General features: G+C 46.1%; 4 protein-coding genes across 4 annotated transcripts in view; all 4 read right to left on the reverse strand.

Annotated features, from left to right (window-relative positions):
* LOC143956091 (uncharacterized) overlaps window positions 1-6,933 on the reverse strand; it is a 67,073-nt gene extending 60,140 nt beyond the window's left edge. Inside the window, exon 1 of the mRNA XM_077466222.1 lies at window positions 4,419-6,933. Within this exon, the coding sequence (XP_077322348.1) occupies window positions 4,419-6,415 (1,997 nt within the window). The 5' untranslated portion in view covers window positions 6,416-6,933. The remainder of the gene's footprint in view (window positions 1-4,418) is intronic.
* Window positions 1-21,110, reverse strand: part of LOC143955957 (uncharacterized) — a 151,943-nt gene that overhangs the window by 29,153 nt on the left and 101,680 nt on the right. The window lies entirely within an intron of this gene.
* Window positions 9,446-21,110, reverse strand: part of LOC143955934 (uncharacterized) — a 55,948-nt gene continuing 44,283 nt past the window's right edge. Inside the window, exons 3-4 of the mRNA XM_077466058.1 lie at window positions 10,551-10,757; window positions 9,446-10,427 (exon numbers count right to left, since the gene is read on the reverse strand). Coding sequence (XP_077322184.1) covers window positions 10,224-10,427; window positions 10,551-10,757 — 411 coding nt within the window. The 3' untranslated portion in view covers window positions 9,446-10,223. The remainder of the gene's footprint in view (window positions 10,428-10,550; window positions 10,758-21,110) is intronic.
* LOC143956026 (gastrula zinc finger protein XlCGF66.1-like) lies at window positions 11,141-18,929 on the reverse strand. Its single transcript, XM_077466159.1, has 3 exons — window positions 18,776-18,929; window positions 11,565-11,699; window positions 11,141-11,476 (listed from the first exon to the last, which is right to left on the reverse strand). The coding sequence occupies exons 1-3, from the start codon at window positions 18,869-18,871 to the stop codon at window positions 11,285-11,287; spliced, it is 423 nt and encodes a 140-aa protein (XP_077322285.1). The 5' UTR covers window positions 18,872-18,929; the 3' UTR covers window positions 11,141-11,284.

Here is a 21,110-nt window from a genome sequence, read left to right on the forward strand (position 1 = left end):
ACCACTGGCCCCCACATTCCCAGACTGGCCCCCGACATCCACATACCATGACTGTCACTGGCCCCCGACATCCGACTGGCCCCCGACATCCACATTGACAGACTTGCCCCCGTCATGCCTCCGTTGCCGCGCGGAGACATTTAACTGTGGCGCCGCCCACCGCCCTTTACACTGACACACACTAGCAGCGGGGGTGGGCGGCGCCACAGGTGTAGACCAACTTCTGGTCTTCTTAAAAATGCTTATATATAAATATTTGTCTGTCTGCTTGAAACGTATATTTTCAGTTATTGAGATAGGTGCCTTTAAGCGCTGCACTGATTTATATATCTCAAAACTTGTGGTTTGACTTCCCAGGGGTTTTGTGAGTCAAGGGGGATTCCCTCCCATTTGCAATAAGGGGGATCCACCCTTTCCTGGACAAAAGATTTTTAAATTGTTGAAATGTATATGACTTCAAGGGAACATTCATAGAAAAATCTATCGGTTATATCAGCATCAGGTGCTTGGTAGCCGGTGATCCAAGACTGATTCATTTTTGTGGAGGTGAGCCGATCAACAGAGTCTGTGGACAGGCACACTCTGTGATCGTTTACAAAGCCTCCAGCAGCACTGAATGCCATGCTCGGGGCGAAACTTGCCCTGAGCATAGCTAATCTTTTCATGGCTAAGTGGGAGGAGGATGTCGTCTATCAGGAGTCCAGATCTGAGCTGGTACTCTGAAGGAGATACATAGACGACATCTTCCTCCTATGGTATGGTAGCCTTGAACCCCACAACAATTTCATCACTGGCTTGAATGGTAATGATAGGGGTATCTGTCTAACACATGAAGCCAGTAGAAGCCAGTAGAACGGAGATTCATTTTCTCGATCTCAGAATAAGGGTGATAGATGGACAATTTGTAAGATCAATGTATTTCAAGGAAACCGACCGATTGTCACAGGGAAGCCTCAATCCTTAGAGGACGTTTTCTGGAAAAAGGTTATGGGGAAAGAAAACTTGGTGATGCATTTGATGTAGCCGTAATGAAGAGTAGAGATGACTTATTGGTTACTAGACTAAAAACACAGTATGATTCATTCAAGTTCTCTTTTATTACTGGTTATTCCAACCAGCACTATGAAGTAAAAAAAATAATGCAAAAGTATTGGAAAGTGTTGAAAGGGGATCAGGTTTTAGGCCCGGTTCTACCTGAACAACCTCAAATTGTTTATCGAGGTGTTCCTCCCTTGAAGTTGCAAATTGTCCCCAATAGAGTTGACCCATCCAAACAACTGTCTTTTTTCCAAAACATGGGAGGTTTCTATCCATGCAGAAAGTGTCCTATCTGCAAATTAAATGCTTGTAGAAGAAGGAAGGTAGATTCCTTTCAGTCAACATCAACTCAAGAGAACTTTCCCATTAAACCCTTCATCACGTGCACTACTAAATATGTGGTTTATGTGATTAAGTGTCCATGTGGAAAGCAATACATAGGACGAACGAAGCGCATGCTTCATGTGAGGCTGAGTGAGCATGTGGCCAACATCAGACATGGCTTCCCTAAACATAGTCTCTTTCAGAAATACACATTGAAGCATGATTGCTTTCAGGATGGTACCATATTTTTGGGTATAGACAAATTTTGTGGACATTGGATGGGCAGTAACATGGTCAGGGAGGTGTCACGCCTGGAAACAAAGTGGATCTACCAAGCTCAGACTTATACCCCATTCGGTATGAACATTGAATGGGACAACTCCTGAATCATACCAGACAACCTACCTCACGGACAACAACTTTCTCGACCCCCTACAGTCTGGCTTCCGTCCACAACATTCTACTGAAACTGCCCTACTAACTGCTAAAACTCCATACTCATACACTTAGACCTCTCTGTTGCCTTCAACACAGTTGACCACCTGCTCCTCCGCAGCAAACTACACTCCCTTGGATTCCATGATTCTACTTTATACTGGTTCTCCTCCTACCTATCTCAGCGTCACTTACAACTCCATCTCCTCCGCTCCTCTTCCTCTCTCTGTTGGGGCACCCCAAGGCTCCGTCCTTGGGCCCCTCCTATTCTCGCTCTATACCTCTTCCCTGGGACAGTTGATAACCTTCCGTTGGCTTCCAATACCACCTCTACGCTGTGGTCTATCTCTCCACTCCTCAACTCACCCCCTTGATCTCCTCACGGATCACAAACTTACTGAATGACATCTCGGTATGGATGTCACACCACTTCCTCCAACTCAATCTTTCTACAACTGAGCTTGTAATATTTCCTCCTTCCCGGTCCCCTCCCCCCATACCATGCAGACATTCACCCTTATCTGAAGCCAGGTTTTCGTAATAAGAATTATTGGGGAAGGTCCTCGAATTGCAGGAAGTTCACAGCCGTGCTGTCAGGTCACCTTGAGGCGAGGTGACAGATGCACACTGTAGGGATCAGGAGTGCACCGCAAGGAAGGTTGTGGACCCTATGGCTGACTGCTGCGGACGGGAGACAGATCCCACTGGGGTTAGAGCGTAAGATTCCCTGGGGCGCGGAGTCTAAGAGCCAGAAGGTGTTCACCAGCGCCTCTAGTGGTGAGGATGGACTTGGCTGCAACTGGCTCCAGGTCGCAACCCCCAGCTCACACCCACAGTAAGCAACAGGAGGATAGGGATGGTGAGGGACAAAGCCAAGGTCAGGGCCACAAGCAGACAGGAATAGTCAGGGACACGCCAAAAGGTCAGGATCACAGGCAAACGGGGATAGTCAAGGACACGCCAAAGTCGGTAACGGAACAACAGAAGAGCACACGGCAGGTAACAGGAAGCTAAACACACAAAGGTTGATCAGCAGGTTTGGCCTGCAGTGCACAGGTTAATATAGAGCTCTCTGATAGGAGCTAGGGTGGAGCCATGCCAGAGGATGGATTACAAAAGCAGTCAGGTGAGGGTCGGCTGGTCTCTAGAGATGAACACATGGAAACAGGTAAGCAAACTATTGCAAAACCATGACACTTGCTGTTGTCATGGCTTGAAGAGCCTGCAGGCATTTTCTTGCCTATCCCATAGAGAGATGTCAGCCAGCATGGCAGGCAGGGGAGCCAATCCGGTTCTATTATGGCGAATTCTTTCAGCATTACTGATGGGCTTAGAAGTCCTCACTATACTTGTCTTTGGCAGGACTTACTCACTTTCTTATGATAGAATTTGCCGGAGCTTCCCACCCTGATAGCTAGTTATCTATCTATCACCCGTATGCTGCCACGGAGGCACCAGGAAAACAGAAAATTGTATCCTACTTACCGTAAATTTTCTTTTCCTGGTGCCCATCCATGGCAGCATACCGAAGCCACCCAGTTGGTTCCTAGCGATGTACGGGGAATGGGCTGTTGTGTGGGGGGGGGGGTTAACTTTTTATAGCTATGCATTGGTCCTGTGGGCAGAAGTGGGCGGGGCTACTATAACACGTATGCTGCCACGGAGGCACCAGGAAAACAGAAAATTGTATCCTACTTACCGTAAATTTTATTTTCCTGATGCCCATCCATGGCAGCATACCGAAGCCACCCAGTTGGTTCCTAGCGATGTACGGGGAATGGGCTGTTGTGTGGACAGGTGGGGGCTTAACTTTTTATAGCTATGCATTGGTCCTGTGGGCGGGGCTACTATAACACGTATGCTGCCATGGAGAGGCACCAGGAAAAGAAAATTATGGTAAGTAGGATCCAATTTTCTGTTTTCTGGGCGCGTTATTGGGGGTTCCCTCTACACTGATGACCTGTGAAGGCTTTTATAGCGTCTCCTATGAGTAATATTTGGATACAAAGTTTGTCCTCATTGCACCGACACACACAATCTTTTCCTCATTCAATACAATTTTTTATTATCATTTTACTTTTAACAAGACTGCAACACTACAATCTTTTCCTCATTGCAGGTGCAGGGGTCTCTCGTTGAAGCCAAAAAGAGTGGAATATCGCAGTTGGTTTCATTAAGAACCAAGTGTTTCTGATCCCTATAACTTGGGATCCATCCTTTCTGGTAAGAGGCAGAATTTTCCCTATGGATGGATCCCATCCTTTCTTACCAGAAAGGATGAGATCCATCCTTTCTGGTAAGAGGCTGAAAACACCAACAACGTTTGTCCTCATTGCACCGACACACACACAATCTTTTCCTCATTCAATACATTTTTTATTATCATTTTCCTTTGAAAAAGACTGCAGTCATAAAATCAGGAAATAGTAAAGGTCGAAATCCAACGAACACACCTCGAGGGTTGTCTGGGACCCCCTGATGTACAGGAAGACAGGACTTCGGTTTGGAACAATTCCCTCACTCAGGACAGGAATACGGCTTCTCCCCCCGTGTGCAATCTCTGATGTCTGCAAAGACTGGACTTGTCTAAAAAACATTTCCCGCACTCAGGACAGGAATACGGCTTCTCCCCCGTGTGAGATCTCTGATGTCTGCAAAGACTGGACTTCAGTGAAAAACATTTCCCGCACTCAGGACAGGAAAGTGGCTTCTCCCTCGTGTGCAATCTCTGATGTGTGTTAAGATTAGACTTCTGCGAAAAACATTTCCCGCACTCAGGACAGGAATACGGCTTCTCCCCCGTGTGAGATCTCTGATGTTTGCAAAAATTGGACTGATCTGAAAAACATTTCCCGCACTCAGAACAGGAATACGGCTTGTCTCCCGTGTGGGATCTCTGATGTGTGATAAGACTGGACTTTTCCGAAAAACATTTCCCGCATTCGGGACAGGAATACGGCTTCTCCCCCGTGTGAGACCTCTGATGTGTGATAAGACTAGACTTATGTGAAAAACATTTTCCGCACTCAGGACAGGAATACGACATCACGCTCGTGTGCAATTTGTGATGTTTGTAAAGACTGGCCTTGTCTGAAAAACATTTCCCGCACTCAGAACAGGAATACGGCTTGTCTCCTGTGTGGGATCTCTGATGTGTGTTAAGATTGGACTTTTCTGAAAAACATTTCCCACATTCGGGACAGGAATACGGTTTCTCCCCCGTGTGAGACCTTCGGTGTTTGTTGAGATTGGATTTCCTTGAAAAACATTTCCCACAATCAAAGCAGAAATATGGTTTTTCCCCCGTTTGACAAATTTGATGTGTGATGAGTTTTGATTTTTTTAAAAAACATTTTCCGCACTCAGATTGGGAATATGTTTTTTCCCCCGTGTCAGACCTCAGATGTCTGTAAAGATGCGACTTCTGTGAAAAACATTTCCCACACTCAGGACAGGGAAAGCTCTTATGTGTTTGAAGGACGGCACCGTCCCGCACAGTCTGAGGTTCCTCAGGATAAGAGGAATATGATGGTCCGGCACCGTCCCGCACAGTCTGAGGTTCCTCAGGATAAGAGGAATACGATGGTCCGGCACCGTCCCGCACAGTCTGAGGTTCCTCAGGATAAGAGGAATACGATGGTCCGGCACCGTCCCGCACAGTCTGAGGTTCCTCAGGATAAGAGGAATACGATGGTCCGGCACCGTCCCGCACAGTCTGAGGTTCCTCGGGATAAGAGGAATACGATGGTCCGGCACCGTCCCGCACAGTCTGAGGTTCCTCGGGATAAGAGGAATACGATGGTCCGGCACCGTCCCGCACAGTCTGAGGTTCCTCAGGATAAGAGGAATACGATGGTCCGGCACCGTCCCGCACAGTCTGAGGTTCCTCGGGATAAGAAGAATACGATGGTCCGGCACCGTCCCGCACAGTCTGAGGTTCCTCGGGATAAGAAGAATACGATGGTCCGGCACCGTCCCGCACAGTCTGAGGTTCCTCGGGATAAGAGGAATACGATGGTCCGGCACCGTCCCGCACAGTCTGAGGTTCCTCGGGATAAGAGGAATACGATGGTCCGGCACCGTCCCGCACAGTCTGAGGTTCCTCGGGATAAGAGGAATACGATGGTCCGGCACCGTCCCGCACAGTCTGAGGTTCCTCGGGATAAAAGGAATACGATGGTCCGGCACCGTCCCGCACAGTCTGAGGTTCCTCAGGATAAGAGGAATACGATGGTCCGGCACCGTCCCGCACAGTCTGAGGTTCCTCGGGATAAGAGGAATACGATGGTCCGGCACCGTCCCGCACAGTCTGAGGTTCCTCGGGATAAGAGGAATACGATGGTCCGGCACCGTCCCGCACAGTCTGAGGTTCCTCAGGATAAGAGGAATACGATGGTCCATCTACACTGTGTGGTGCCGGATGGACATTTGAGGTAGTCGGGTTTTCTCCTGGACTATACTGTGTGATGTCCTCATCTTCTACTTTACAGTCTGGAGACAAAGTGAGACAATCCTCTGAGGTTTTCCTCATCTCCCGTCCATCTACTAAAATAGAAATACAAAGATTATTACTAGACATGAGCTGATTGGTTCCCCTAAACCAGGACTCCGCCCACATCGGGCAGCTTTGTCTCTGAGGATCTTACAATTCCCCCCTCAAGGTAACTAGTAAATGGGTCCTCTGATCTCCTACCAGATCATTTCTTTATTCATGGACCTTAGTCAGAGAGGGAGGAAACAACGAGAACTGTCTTCTATAGGAGTGACAAAACAAAAAAATGGCGGATCCATTGAAAACTTGGAAAACATATGATTTCAATGGATCAACCATTTTTAGATTATACAAACCTGGTGTTGAAACAGATTTGCCTGAACAATAAAGTCCCATTTCACAAAACAAAGAAGATATTTTCCTATCTTTGGTGGGTAAAGAAAAGCGACAGACAGCCTTAGACAAAAGGGTTATACAGACTGTTATCACGTAGAAATCACCCTCGTCCAGCAAAACCCATTGTGTTAGATTTTAGGAGCTGTGTAGATACCTAATCCATCTCTAAATATCCACTGAGTTTGTCCAAAGTTCACTTCAAATGGTGCAGTCAGTATTGTGTTTAAAATACATGTGGTTATAAGTCATTCAAAGACAAAGGGGGGTAATAGATATGGCGCTTATACCTATATGTGGGGACTAGTAGTGTGTTGGTGTATAAAAATGTATTGTATTGTATAGGTCAATTTTCACATGTGTGGCAATATATAATTCTTAAAGTGCTGACTAATTTTGGGCCAAAGTGTATATAATATATATTTTCCAGCGTGCTGGTTCAAAACCCAAAATTTTAAAATTAAATGAAAATTAAATAAAAATACAATAAACTCAAAGTGCACGCCAATGGCAACAGGTTACAATGTAGCAAACCATATAACTTATTAATCTAAATAGCAATATGCAGTTATTAAAGTATTAATCTAAATGGCAATATGCAGTTATTAAAGTGCGCGTGCAAATAAATTCTTACAGACCTATAGGTGAAGACTAATTGTGATAGCTGGTGGATTAGTCGTGAAAAAAGAATATTAAAGTATATTACGTATACTGTGGTGCCAAACTATAATAAATAAACATATATGAAATATCACGGTGGTAGCATAAACTGGTCTGATAGTGATGCTTTACATAAATTAGTATAAAATTAATGAAAATTAAAAATTAAAAATTAAAATACCATCTACATGAAGCATAAATGTGCTAAAATGATAAAACACAGAAAAATTAAATAAAATTAAAAAATCCAAAAAAAAAAAAAAAAAAAAAAAACGTGCAAAATTAGTGCAAGAAAATGTGCAAACAATGCAGGCAAATTTTAAACATTGGACGTGATGGAGCAAGTCTCTATTGGGTGGCGGAAAAAACCGCAGGTGCAGAAAAGGAGGGGGGTGATGTTTTCCAACTGTGTTCTTCACATTCGGTGGCTTAAAAGGGTGTTAAAATTATTATGCTCTCACCAGAAGGAGGACCCCATCCGGGGTGGATCAACATTCACAATATTAGCTATTGTGCGGCTCTCTGGCTTCCTTCCACTTTAAAGATTAGGGATCCCTCGTTCCTCCGTGAGTAGCAATAAGCCCCGTTTATATGGAGTAGAGAAGAGGCACAACCATAGTGTGATACCGTTTTTAAAGAATTTTATTGCAGAAAATAGTTAAAAAATTACTCACAAACAACTGGTTTAAAAGTGCGGTGTGTACAGCTTTTAAAATTCCCGCTGTTGCAATCTCCGTCTGAGCTCGAGGTGTACGCTGCCTGGCCACGCCCAGATGACGTCCGTGTGACGAAACGCGTAGGGCGTGGCCAGGCAGCGTACACCTCGAGCTCAGACGGAGATTGCAACAGCGGGAATTTTAAAAGCTGTACACACCGCACTTTTAAACCAGTTGTTTGTGAGTAATTTTTTAACTATTTTCTGCAATAAAATTCTTTAAAAACGGTATCACACTATGGTTGTGCCTCTTCTCTACTCCATATAAACGGGGCTTATTGCTACTCACGGAGGAACGAGGGATCCCTAATCTTTAAAGTGGAAGGAAGCCAGAGAGCCGCACAATAGCTAATATTGTGAATGTTGATCCACCCCGGATGGGGTCCTCCTTCTGGTGAGAGCATAATAATTTTAACACCCTTTTAAGCCACCGAATGTGAAGAACACAGTTGGAAAACATCACCCCCCTCCTTTTCTGCACCTGCGGTTTTTTCCGCCACCCAATAGAGACTTGCTCCATCACGTCCAATGTTTAAAATTTGCCTGCATTGTTTGCACATTTTCTTGCACTAATTTTGCACGTTTTTTTTTTTTTTTTTTTGGATTTTTTAATTTTATTTAATTTTTCTGTGTTTTATCATTTTAGCACATTTATGCTTCATGTAGATGGTATTTTAATTTTTAATTTTTAATTTTCATTAATTTTATACTAATTTATGTAAAGCATCACTATCAGACCAGTTTATGCTACCACCGTGATATTTCATATATGTTTATTTATTATAGTTTGGCACCACAGTATACGTAATATACTTTAATATTCTTTTTTCACGACTAATCCACCAGCTATCACAATTAGTCTTCACCTATAGGTCTGTAAGAATTTATTTGCACGCGCACTTTAATAACTGCATATTGCCATTTAGATTAATACTTTAATAACTGCATATTGCTATTTAGATTAATAAGTTATATGGTTTGCTACATTGTAACCTGTTGCCATTGGCGTGCACTTTGAGTTTATTGTATTTTTATTTAATTTTCATTTAATTTTAAAATTTTGGGTTTTGAACCAGCACGCTGGAAAATATATATTATATACACTTTGGCCCAAAATTAGTCAGCACTTTAAGAATTATATATTGCCACACATGTGAAAATTGACCTATACAATACAATACATTTTTATACACCAACACACTACTAGTCCCCACATATAGGTATAAGCGCCATATCTATTACCCCCCTTTGTCTTTGCATCGTTCCACCCGTGGGTGGAAATCAATAGAGGCTGCTCTTACCTTTTAACTTTTCTTTTCTTTTCCTTTCTACATTCACTCTTAAGGATCCATAGCGCAACCCACCCCCCAGTTATACATCTTTATAAGTCATTCAAATTATACATATTATATTCCAGGCCACAGATACGATTACAATTTTAGTATCTACTGACCTAATGATAATTCTGTTATAAGGTAAAAATATAAAGGTTGTGACTTAGGACAAATTATAAGTAGAATTGTTTAACCTCTTCAGCCCCGGACCATTTGGCTTATTATTATCTCCTACCAGTTAATTTCTTTATTCATGGACCTTAGTCAGAGAGGGAGGAAACAACGAGAACTGTCTTCTATAGGAGTGACAGTGATGAGGGAATTATAGGACGAGTGTCAGGACTATGTAATGTACAATATAGAGTATATAGTGCAGGGGTCAGGACTCATAATATTGACAATCAGTGGTGGATGAAATGTTTACATGAGACAAGTTGCAGAGGTCCCACACCGCTCCTCCCATCTCCTGAGACTGCACTCAGTGACTTGGGTCTGAGACTATACAGACATATCCCTCCACCCGGCACAGCCAGCAAATAACAGAGCAAGAAACCCCGGGGGGGATTGTTCTGTCTGAGATCTTACTAGACCCGGGTATGGGGCAGAAGACCCAAATCACATACCCCAGGTGTCTAGGTCAAGCAACACCTATGGTGAAAATCAACATTTTGATTGAACCCCAGAATCTCCATAAATCCAGTCTAGATCCATAAATTGTGTCGGCAGCACAGAGAAGGAAGATTATCGGAGAGAAATCCAGGAATACAGGACGGGGAACACAGCTCAGGAAAGTGACCAGGGGATTACAGGCTGATATCACCCAGCCCCCGCCCTACTCTGGACCAATCAGTGAGCAGTATGGGTGGAGGAATGTATTTAGTGTTAATGACCCACCTGTGCTGATCTCTGTAGGAGTGTCCTCCTCTATAAATGTCCCCGTTATTCCATCCTCCTCCATAGACTGCTGATCATCCCTCACATACCTCTCTTCTTCTTCTGATTTCACCTCAAATTCTATATCCATTGGATCTCCACTCTAAACCAAGAAAATGAGAGAAAATATCATCTGTAAGATAGAAGATTTATTATTGTGACATCACATAGAAAATCCACACATCATCTCTAGGAGTCCATGTTCTAGATGTTCCATCCCACCAACCTTGTAACAGTGGGGGATGGTGTGATCTTCCTGTGTGGAATCCCGGGAATACAGAGGACGGGGACATCTCTCTGGTGGATTCCTGGTATTTGGTGGCTCCATCATATCCTTGTGTCCTTCTGAAAACTCCTTCATCACCCCATACTCCTCATCCTCCTCTTTATACTCTTCTTTAACATCAATATTATCATCCCCGAGGTTTCCACTCTGAATATATAATAAAACATTCATTGTAACAATCATGCTGTGTATAAATCAGAACTACCAATAATTGTTCCTCATCTACCTGATGATGTTTTGTGTAGTTGTGATCTTCCTGTGTAGAGTAACGGGAATACAGAGGACGGGGACATCTCTCTGGTGGGTTCCTGTATCTGGATGACTCCTCCATGGTGTCCTGGTACAGATCTTTGTGTTCTTCCTCCATCACCCCATCCTCATCATCCTCCTCTTTTATCTCTTCTTTAACCTCAACTTTAGGATCTCTCAGGCTTCCACTCTGAATATATAATAAAAATGACATCAATGGTAACAATGCAGATAATGTACAGATCCTAATGATACTATCAGTGATTGTTCCTCATCTACCTGATGATGGTGGGGGATGGTGTGATCTTCCTGTGTGGAATCCCGGGAATACAGAGGACGGGGACATCTCTCTGGTGGGTTCCCATTACTGGATCCATCTGTAGGAAACACACACACTGACTGAATACATTGTTTCTATGTGTTTATCAGATGATGGGGGATCTAGGTGGAGCCTCCGTACTGCTCTCTCCTTTACAATAAAGTCTCCTCTTACCCGGTGATGTGAGGGGCGGCTGATTGTCCATCATGACGTCCTTGTAGAGATCCTTGTGTCCTTCTAAATACTCCCACTCCTCCATGGAGAAATAGACAGTGACATCCTGACACCTTATAGGAACCTGACACACACAATGATACAGTCACCATCCAGACACATCCCTTGTCTGTTACTGGATAATGTCCCAGAATTCCCAGAATCCTCCTCACCTCTCCTGTCAGCAGCTCCATCATCTTCTTGGTGACTTCTAGAATCTTCTCCATGTTGTGTCTCTCAGGTTTTAGGGAGTCACATGGAGGCACTGTGATGGTCATATGATCACCGGACTTCACAAGAGGAAATCTCTGTAATGAGGAACCAATAGGAATATCATGTTAGAATCCCAGAATCCTCCTCACCTCTCCAGTCAGGTCTGTGTTTTATTAATAGAGATAAGAGTGATGTCATGTGACCTCCCAGAATCCTCCTCACCTCTCCGGTCAGGTCTGTGTTTTATATAATAGAGATAAGAGTGATGTCATGTGACCTCCCAGAATCCTCCTCACCTCTCCGGTCAGGTCTGTGTTTTATATAATAGAGATAAGAGTGATGTCATGTGACCTCCCAGAATCCTCCTCACCTCTCCGGTCAGATCTGTGTTTTATTAATAGAGATAAGAGTGATGTCATGTGACCTCCCAGAATCCTCCTCACCTCTCCGGTCAGGTCTGTGTTTTATTAATAGAGATAAGAGTGATGTCATGTGACCTCCCAGAATCCTCCTCACCTCTCCGGTCAGGTCTGTGTTTTATTAATAGAGATAAGAGTGATGTCATGTGACCTCCCAGAATCCTCCTCACCTCTCCGGTCAGGTCTGTGTTTTATTAATAGAGATAAGAGTGATGTCATGTGACCTCCCAGAATCATCCTCACCTCTCCGGTCAGGTCCGTGTATTATTAATAGAGATAAGAGTGATGTCATGTGACCTCCCAGAATCCTCCTCACCTCTCCAGTCAGCAGGTAGATGATCTCCAGGGTGAGGTTTAGTATCTTCTCAGTCATGTGACTCTGGTCCTCCTCCATCCTCATTGGTCATGTGATCTATAAAGGTTTCCTGTAGACCAATAATTTATGACAGAGAATGATCTGGACTGTACTGGTTGTATAATATTAGGATGGGGGTTTGGGGGGGGGGGGGGGGGTTAATATGAGGGTTCTATCAGGGAGGAACCATCCCCAATGGGATTACACACAGAGGAACGTTCCTTTTAACATATATGCCATGGTTTTGGGGTCCAGTAGCCTCTTACTCTTTATATCTATAGGAATCCCCTATCCTCTGTACCTCTCTAAAATGAAATTAATTTTCCAGCCCCGTAAGTGGGGGAATGTTCTGCCCCTGAAGGGGTTAATCTAGGTTTCCACACTATATATGTGTGTATCATCATCTGCTGGAGATAAAAGACGTCACAGTGACTATGGAGGAAGAGGACGGACATGACGGGGGGTTACTGGGTGTAAATAGAAAATAAGATCTTATTACCTCCTCTACTGCCGATTCCAGCAACGTCTCCTCTCTATTTTCTCCCGACTCAGCTCTCACCCGGAACTTCCTATTTATAACCTGACATCACTTCCTGTCTTCCATAGAGACTTCCTGTCTGGGTAGAAGTGAGATCACCATCTTGTGGAGATCAGAGGAAATGCAGCCCCGAGAAACACCTCATAGTGTGAACACGGCCTTATGGTGTGTGTATGTACTGTATATCCTTATAGATTGATAATTAGGGGATAATTCTCCCATTGTTTACCAATGTAAGGGACTACTACACTGACCATTGATATAAGGGGGTCCTTATCCCATTGGTCACCAATGTAATAGTGATTTTAATGATGCTTAAAGTTGTAGCGGCGGCTCCTGAAGAGAACGCACTATGGGTTTTTTCAAAGTTAAAGTTTTGCCTAAACGGCAGTTTGGTTTGGGTGCAATTGTCTAAATTTAGACTTCAGCATCAGTCTGACTGGACTATGAGATGTTCAGCCTGGCCACAGGGGACTCTGTCTCTTCTGGCAGGCATGGAACTATGGTCTGGTTGGGTGCTTAAGTTACTCTCTCTCGGAAGCTTGCCCAGTGGGAGTGGCGCTCTCGCTGTGATTTCTGGGAAAGGGTATTTAAGATGCGGACGTCACGTGGTTCGGGGTTCCGGTATAGAATGATGTACTGACTTCATGGTCCTGGTCCTCCTGACCAGCCCCCAGGAAGGCTATGGCCTGGGGTGCGGATCCACTCGATTTTGATGTCTCGGGGTTGGCTAGCCCGAGGCAAGGAAACTAAAGAAGGATTCTGAGGTGGTTGGGTGCCGTCTCTGGTTTGGGAGAGACCCAGTGACTTTAAGCATTCCAGGGAAGGACTCTTCAGAAGAACACCACATACGGGTTGGTTTTCTTAGTAAGAGCCTGGAAGGGCCGAAGTACCCGAGAGAATCCGGTCTTGTGGATGTCACCAAGCTGGCTGAAAGATCCAGGTATCCTACAAGTGTTCTTCAAGCTTAGGTTCCTACGTGTTCTACAACAACATCTGTGGCAGAGACATTATCTTGTACGTTCTACAACAACGTCTGTGGCAGAGACTTGTTCCTGAGGAAGCACCTTGTTGGCTGCTAGGCCTTGTGAGAGAGGGACTGTCCAACCTGAGTGATCATCCAGTTGTGAATGGCTATTCTCTGGATGCAGTCATAGTGAGCAAGTTCTTCAACATTTTGACTTTGACACTAAGAGTACCTGAACTTCCTTTCCATCCCTCTGATCCCAATTTAAGAGACTGTTCATTGTCTACGTTTTGCAAATAAAATCCACTCAAGTGGATCTGTTGTCGGTCTTTCAAGTTACTGGGCCATTTACCATGGGACACCCCTAGACGTGAAGTGAGGAGAACAGAAGGTAACGGTAAGCCCAAATCTAACCAGCAGCTCCTTCGGGGGGGGTTAGTGCTACAAAGTGAAACAATATAAATGAAAAATTCCTTTAAATGTCGTGCCTGGGTGGTCCCCTTAGTCTGCCTATAAAGTGGCACATCTGTGTGATGTATAGAAATGTCTGGTAGTGTGAACACGGCCTTGTGCTGTGTGTGTATGTACTGTATATCCTTATAGATGGGGGTCATCTCCACTCCCACCAAGGGGGAGAGAAATATATTACTGCCTAGTCCAGCCTTTCTCAGCCAGGGTTCCTCCAAAGGGTTCCCTGAGCAATTAACAATTTCTGTCTCTAAGTAACAACTGACATCAATAATCTTTACGGGGGTCCTTCTCCCATTGACCACTGATATAAGGGGGTCTTTCTCCCATTTGTCACTAATGTAAGGGACCACTACACTGACCACTGATATAAGGGGGTCTTTCTCCCATTGGTCACCAATGTAAGGGACCACTACACCAACCTCTGATATAAGGGGGTCCTTCTCCCATTAGGTCCCTGAAGGGACCACTACACTGACCACCAGGGATGGGCTGAGCACCCCCCCTGTTCGTTTCGCAGCAGAACTTCCGAACATGGGAAGTGTTCTAACCTGAAAAGCGAACGCCATTGAAGGCAAAAATCAAAAGTGCCCATTTTGAAGGGTTATATTCAAGTAATTGGCCATAAAAGGGGTATGGGGGCCCTGGGTTCTGCCCCAGGGGACATAGTTCAATAAGATTTTTTTTTTTTTTTAAATGATCATTTTTTCAGGAACAGTGATTTTAATGATGCTTAAAGTGAAACAATAAAAATGAAAAATTCCTTTAAATCTCATGCCTGGTGGTCCCCTTAGTCTGCCTGTGTGATGTATAGACCATGCCACAGCAATAATGACATTTCTAAAGGAAAAAATGTAATTTAAACTTGCTTGCGGCTGTAATGCATTGCTGGTTCTCTGAAATACAGATAAAAAAAAACGAAAAAAAAAAAAAACAGCGTAGGTCCCCCCCCCCCCCCCAGTTCCTACCAGGTGCCCCTCAGGTTGGATCTTAAGGGGAACGTCATGCCAAAATGTTGAAAAAACAAATGGCATGGGGTCCCCCCAAAATTTATACCAGACCCTTATCCGAGCAAGCAGCCTGGAAGGTCAGGATAGGGGGAGATGAGCGTGCATCCCCCCATCCTGAACCGTAACATGGTCTCAACATGGGGCTGTGGGTGCTTTGGGGGAGGGGGGCTCTGCGCCTACCCCCCCCCGCCCAAAAGCACCTTGTCCTCATGTTGATGGGGACAAGGGCCTCTTCCCAATAACCCTGGGCTGTGGTTGTGGGGGGCTTATCGGAATCTTGTTATCCTGATCCCGTCATATGTTGTCCAATCAGGATAACAGAACCACTTTGCGGTTGCTATATGGCGGGCGGCAAGTAGTTAAGCATCATTAAAATCACTGCTCCCCGAAAAAAAACTTTATTTTTTTAAAATTATTGATACATGTCCCCCCCCGGGGCAGTAGAGAGAGGCTTCCGTCCAGCCACTCTTCCATAAAGCCCCCAGATTGCTGGAGGGCTGCAGTGATGGTTGTCCTTCTGGAACTTTGTCCCATCTCCATCCAGGATCAGACAAAGTGACCATCAGGTTCTTGGTCACCTCTCTTAGTAAGGGTTCTTGGTCACCTCTCTTAGTAAGGGTTCTTGGTCACCTCTCTTAGTAAGGGTTCTTGGTCACCTCTCTTAGTAAGGGTTCTTGGTCACCTCTCTTAGTAAGGGTTCTTGGTCGTAAGGGTTCTTGGTCACCTCTCTTAGTAAGGGTTCTTGGTTACCTCTCTTAGTAAGGGTTCTTGGTCACCTCTCTTAGTAAGGGTTCTTGGTCACCTCTCTTAGTAAGGGTTCTTGGTCGTAAGGGTTCTTGGTCACCTCTCTTGGTAAGGGTTCTTGGACACCTCTCTTGGTAAGGGTTCTTGGTCAACTCTCTTAGTAAGGGTTCTTGGTCACCTCTCTTAGTAAGGGTTCTTGGTCACCTCTCTTGGTAAGGGTTCTTGGTCACCTCTCTTGGTAAGGGTTCTTGGTCACCTCTCTTAGTAAGGGTTCTTGGTTACCTCTCTTGGTAAGGGTTCTTGGTCACCTCTCTTGGTAAGGGTTCTTAGTCACCTCTCTTAGTAAGGGTTCTTGGTTACCTCTCTTGGTAAGGGTTCTCGGTTACCTCTCTTGGTAAGGGTTCTCGGTTACCTCTCTTGGTAAGGGTTCTTGGTCACCTCTCTTGGTAAGGGTTCTTGGTCACCTCTCTTAGTAAGGGTTCTTGGTCACCTCTCTTAGTAAGGGTTCTTGGTCACCTCTCTTAGTAAGGGTTCTTGGTCACCTCTTAGTAAGGGTTCTTGGTCACCTCTCTTGGTAAGGGTTCTTGGCCACCTCTCTTAGTAAGGGTTCTTGGACACCTCTCTTAGTAAGGGTTCTTGGTCACCTCTCTTAGTAAGGGTTCTTGGTCACCTCTATTAGTAAGGGTTCTCGGTCACCTCTCTTGGTAAGGGTTCTCGGTTACCTCTCTTGGTAAGGGTTCTCGGTTACCTCTCTTGGTAAGGGTTCTCGGTCACCTCTCTTGGTAAGGGTTCTTGGTCACCTCTCTTGGTAAGGGTTCTTGGTCACCTCTCTTAGTAAGGGTTCTTGGTCACCTCTCTTAGTAAGGGTTCTTGGTCACCTCTCTTATTAAGGGTTCTTGGTCACCTCTCTTGGTAAGGGTTCTTGGTCACCTCTCTTGGTAAGGGTTCTTGGTCACCTCTCTTGGTAAGGGTTCTTGGTCACCTCTCTTGGTAAGGGTTCTTGGTCACCTCTCTTGGTAAGGGTCCTTGGTCACCTCTCTTGGTAAGGGTCCTTGGTCACCTCTCTCTACTGCTCAGTTTGGCCAGGTGAACAGCTCTAGGAAGAGTCCTGGTTGTACCAGACTTCTTCCATTCGAGAATTATGGAGGCCACTGTGCTCTTGAAAACCTTCGGTGCAGCAGAACTTATTTTAGACTTCCCCAGATTCGTGCCTTGCAATACTAACCTGGCTCTAAGCTCTGCAGGCACTTCCTTTGACCTCATGGCTTTTGCTCTGATACAGTATGCATTGTCAGCTGTGAGGACTTTTATGTGTGCCTTTCCAGATCACGTCCAATCAATTGAGTTGACCACAGGTGGAGCTCACTCAAGGTGTAGAAAAATCTTAGGAAACCATCAAGATTAATGGGAGGCACTTGAGCTAAATTTGAAATGTTGTTGCAAAGAGTCCCCTCCCCCTCTATCACTCATTGCCATCTTCCCAACACAAGAAGTCCTGCACTTCCTTATTTAGTCCATGATTTAGTCATGAATAACAGCGGGGCTGAGCCCCACCAGAGGTCAGAGAGTGAGAGTCAGGACTATGTAATGTACAACATAGAGTATATAGTGAAGTGGCCAAAACTCATATATTGGTATTCAGTGGAAGCTGAATTTTTTTTATCAGTGACAAGTTGCAGAGATCCCACACCGCTCCTCCCATCTCCTGAGACTGCACTCAGTGACTTGGGTCTGAGACTATACAGACATATCCCTCCACCCGGCACAGCCAGCAAATAACAGAGCAAGTAACCCCGGGGGGGATTGTTCTGTCAGAGGTCTTACTAGACCCGGGTATGGGGCAGAAGACCCAAGGTACATACCCCGGGTGTCTAGGCCAGTGATGGCGAACCTTGGAACCCCAGATGTTTTGGAACTGCTCTCTCCTTTACAATAAAGTCTCCTCTTACCCGGTGATGTGAGGGGCGGCTGATTGTCCATCATGACGTCCTTGTAGAGATCCTTGTGTCCTTCTAAATACTCCCACTCCTCCATGGAGAAATAGACAGTGACATCCTGACACCTTATAGGAACCTGACACACACAATGATACAGTCACCATCCAGACACATCCCTTGTGTGTTACTGGATAATGTCCCAGAATTCCCAGAATCCTCCTCACCTCTCCTGTCAGCAGATGGACCATCATGGTGGTCAGTTCCAGGATCTTCTGCTCTTTGCTCCTCTCAGGTATGGGAGGAGGAGGGGGAGGCACCATGGTGGGGCTCTGGGGTCCTGCTCCATCCTCCTGAGATTGGCTCCCCACTAGACTTCTTCACTACAACATAATCCTACAGATCAGGAGAAAGATAAACCGACATCAATCATCTGACATCATCTACAAGAAGAACATGGACTACTGACCACACTAGACCAGAGTGATGTCATGTGACCTCCCAGAATCCTCCTCACCTCTCCGGTCAGGTCTGTGTTTTATTAATAGAGATAAGAGTGATGTCATGTGACCTCCCAGAATCCTCCTCACCTCTCCGGTCAGGTCTGTGTTTTATTACTAGAGATAAGAGTGATGTCATGTGACCTCCCAGAATCCTCCTCACCTCTCCGGTCAGGTCTGTGTCTTATTAATAGAGATAAGAGTGATGTCATGTGACCTCCCAGAATCCTCCTCACCTCTCCGGTCAGCAGGTAGATGATCTCCAGGGTGAGGTTTAGTATCTTCTCAGTCATGTGACTCCGGTCCTCCTCCGTTCTGATTTGGATAGTCATGTGGTTTATACAGATTTCTGCCTAGGCAGGTAAGGATTATATTGGAGGTATAATAACAAGATGTGGATGGGGGGGGGGGGGGGTGGGGGGTAATATTTTCCATGAAGGAAGAAGATAATCATTGTCCATAATCTGGACTCCTCCCCTTTACACTTTCAGCCGGTGATGGGAAAAGGAAAACAACTTTGTGATCCTGAGCCAGCGGACTACATTATGCCTTCTGGAACCTCCAACAACGAATTAGAATGGAGGTTTCGATGGAGCACTTGGTCTTTTTCTCTCGTCATTCTTGGTGACTTTGAGCGAGCCGGTGATAACTTTGGCGCATTAAGCACTTGCCGGCTGTGCTATAGCCGAAAGGCGGCTACAGCGGGGTTGTCCAGTTCTGGGGGGGGATCTACTGACTTCCTCCCAGAACTGCACCCCCAGTGCGCCCGCTGCGGTGTGCCCCTGGTGCACTCTGTAATTGCTGTATCCTTCGGACACAGCTGATCACAGATCAGGGTAAAGGACCAATCACAGCTGATCAGAATGTAAACACACTTGCCGGTTATCGGCATGCCTTTCCTCACTCTGACAGCATGAGGAGAGGAGAGCCGGTAAACAGCCAACGTGACAGCCGACATCTACACTGATAATCAGGGCACTGATCATTGGTGTCCTGGTTATCAGTGCAGTCCCAACAGTGCCCAGCAGTGCTGCCAATCAGTGCCTCCTCATCATTTCCGCCTATCAGTGCCCTTCCGTGCAGCCTACTAGTACCCATTAGTAATGCATATCAGTGCCCATAAGTACATTCTCATCAGAGAGATAGAGAGAGGGGGGAGATAGAGAGTGGGGAGAGAGACAGAGAGAGAGAGGGGGAGAGAGACAGAGATAGAGAGAGATAGAGAGTGGGGGAGAGGAGATAGAGAGAGGGGTGAGAGAGGAGAGAGACAGGGAGAGGGGGGAGAGACAGAGAGAGAGGGGGGGGAGAGAGAGACAGAGATAGAGAGGGGGAGAAAGGGGGGAGGAGATAGAGAGGGGTGAGAGGAGAGAGACAGAGATAGAGAGGGGGGGGAGAGACAGAGATAGAGAGAGGGGGGAGAGAAGTGAGAGAGGAGAGAGACAGAGAAAGAGAGAGGGGGAGACAGAGATAGAGAGAAGGGGGAGAGAGAGGGGGCGAGAGAGGGGGCGAGAGAGGGGGAGAGAGAGGGGGAGAGAGAGGGGGAGGAGATAGAGAGAGGGGTGAGAGAGGAGAGAGACAGAGATAGAGAGAGGGGGAGAGAGAGGAGAGAGACAGAGATAGAGAGAGGGGGAGAGAGAGAGGGGAGAGGAGATAGAGAGGGGTGAGAGAGGAGAGAGACAGAGATAGAGAGAGGGGGAGAGAGAGCGGGGGTAAAGAGACAGAGATAGAGAGAGGGGGAGAGAGAGAGGGAGAGGAGATAGAGAGGGGCGAGAGAGGAGAGAGACAGAGATAGAGAGAGGGGGAGAGAGAGAGAGGGGGTAGAGACAGAGATAGAGAGGGGGGGAGGAGATAGAGAGAGGGGTGAGAGATAGAGAGGGGGGAGGAGATAGAGAGAGGGGTAAGAGATAGAGAGGGGGGAGGAGATAGAGAGAGGGGTGAGAGATAGAGAGGGAGAGAGGGGGAGAGAGACAGAGATAGAGAGAGAGAGAGGGGGGAGATAGAGAGCGGGGTGAGAGAGGCGAGAGACAGAGATAGAGAGAGGGGGGGAGAGAGAGGAGATAGAGAGGGGGTGAGAGAGGAGAGAGATAGAGAGAGAGGGGGAGAGAGATAGAGAGAGGGGAGAGAGACAGAGAGAGAGGGGGAGAGAGACAGAGATAGAGAGAGGGGGAGAGAGAGAGGAGGTAGAGAGACAGAGATAGAGAGAGGGGGGAGAACGAGGGGGGATGAGATAGAGAGAGGGGTGAGAGATAGAGAGAGAGGGGGAGAGAGACAAAGATAGAGAGAGGGGGGGAGGGGATAGAGAGAGAGACAGAGATAGAGAGAGAGAGGGGGGAGGAGATAGAGAGAGGGGGAAGAGAGAGGAGATAGAGAGAGGGGTGAGAGAGGAGAGAGAGACAGAGATAGAGAGAGAGGGGGGGAGGGGATAGAGAGAGAGAGAGATAGAGAGAGAGAGGGGGGAGGAGATAGAGAGAGGGGTGAGAGAGGAGAGAGACAGAGATAGAGAGAGGGGGAAGAGAGAGGAGATAGAGAGAGGGGTGAGAGAGGAGAGAGACAGAGATAGAGAGAGGGAGA

The sequence above is a fragment of the Lithobates pipiens genome, unplaced genomic scaffold, assembly GCF_037356315.1.
Source record: "Lithobates pipiens isolate NorthernLeopardFrog02 unplaced genomic scaffold, aLitPip1_a1.2 Scaffold_35, whole genome shotgun sequence".
Taxonomy (NCBI): Eukaryota; Metazoa; Chordata; class Amphibia; order Anura; family Ranidae; genus Lithobates; species Lithobates pipiens.

What these genes read in the sequence shown, in the direction of transcription:
- LOC143956026 (XM_077466159.1), bottom strand. Translation starts at nt 18,871, where the DNA reads ATGACTATCCAAATCAGAACGGAGGAGGACCGGAGTCACATGACTGAG. An exon ending in TCTACCTGCTGACCGGAGAG is followed by an intron (nt 11,700 to 18,775) that starts GTGAGGAGGATT and finishes TCCTCATTACAG; the next exon opens with AGATTTCCTCTTGTGAAGTC. An exon ending in TGGAGCTGCTGACAGGAGAG is followed by an intron (nt 11,477 to 11,564) that starts GTGAGGAGGATT and finishes TGTGTGTGTCAG; the next exon opens with GTTCCTATAAGGTGTCAGGA.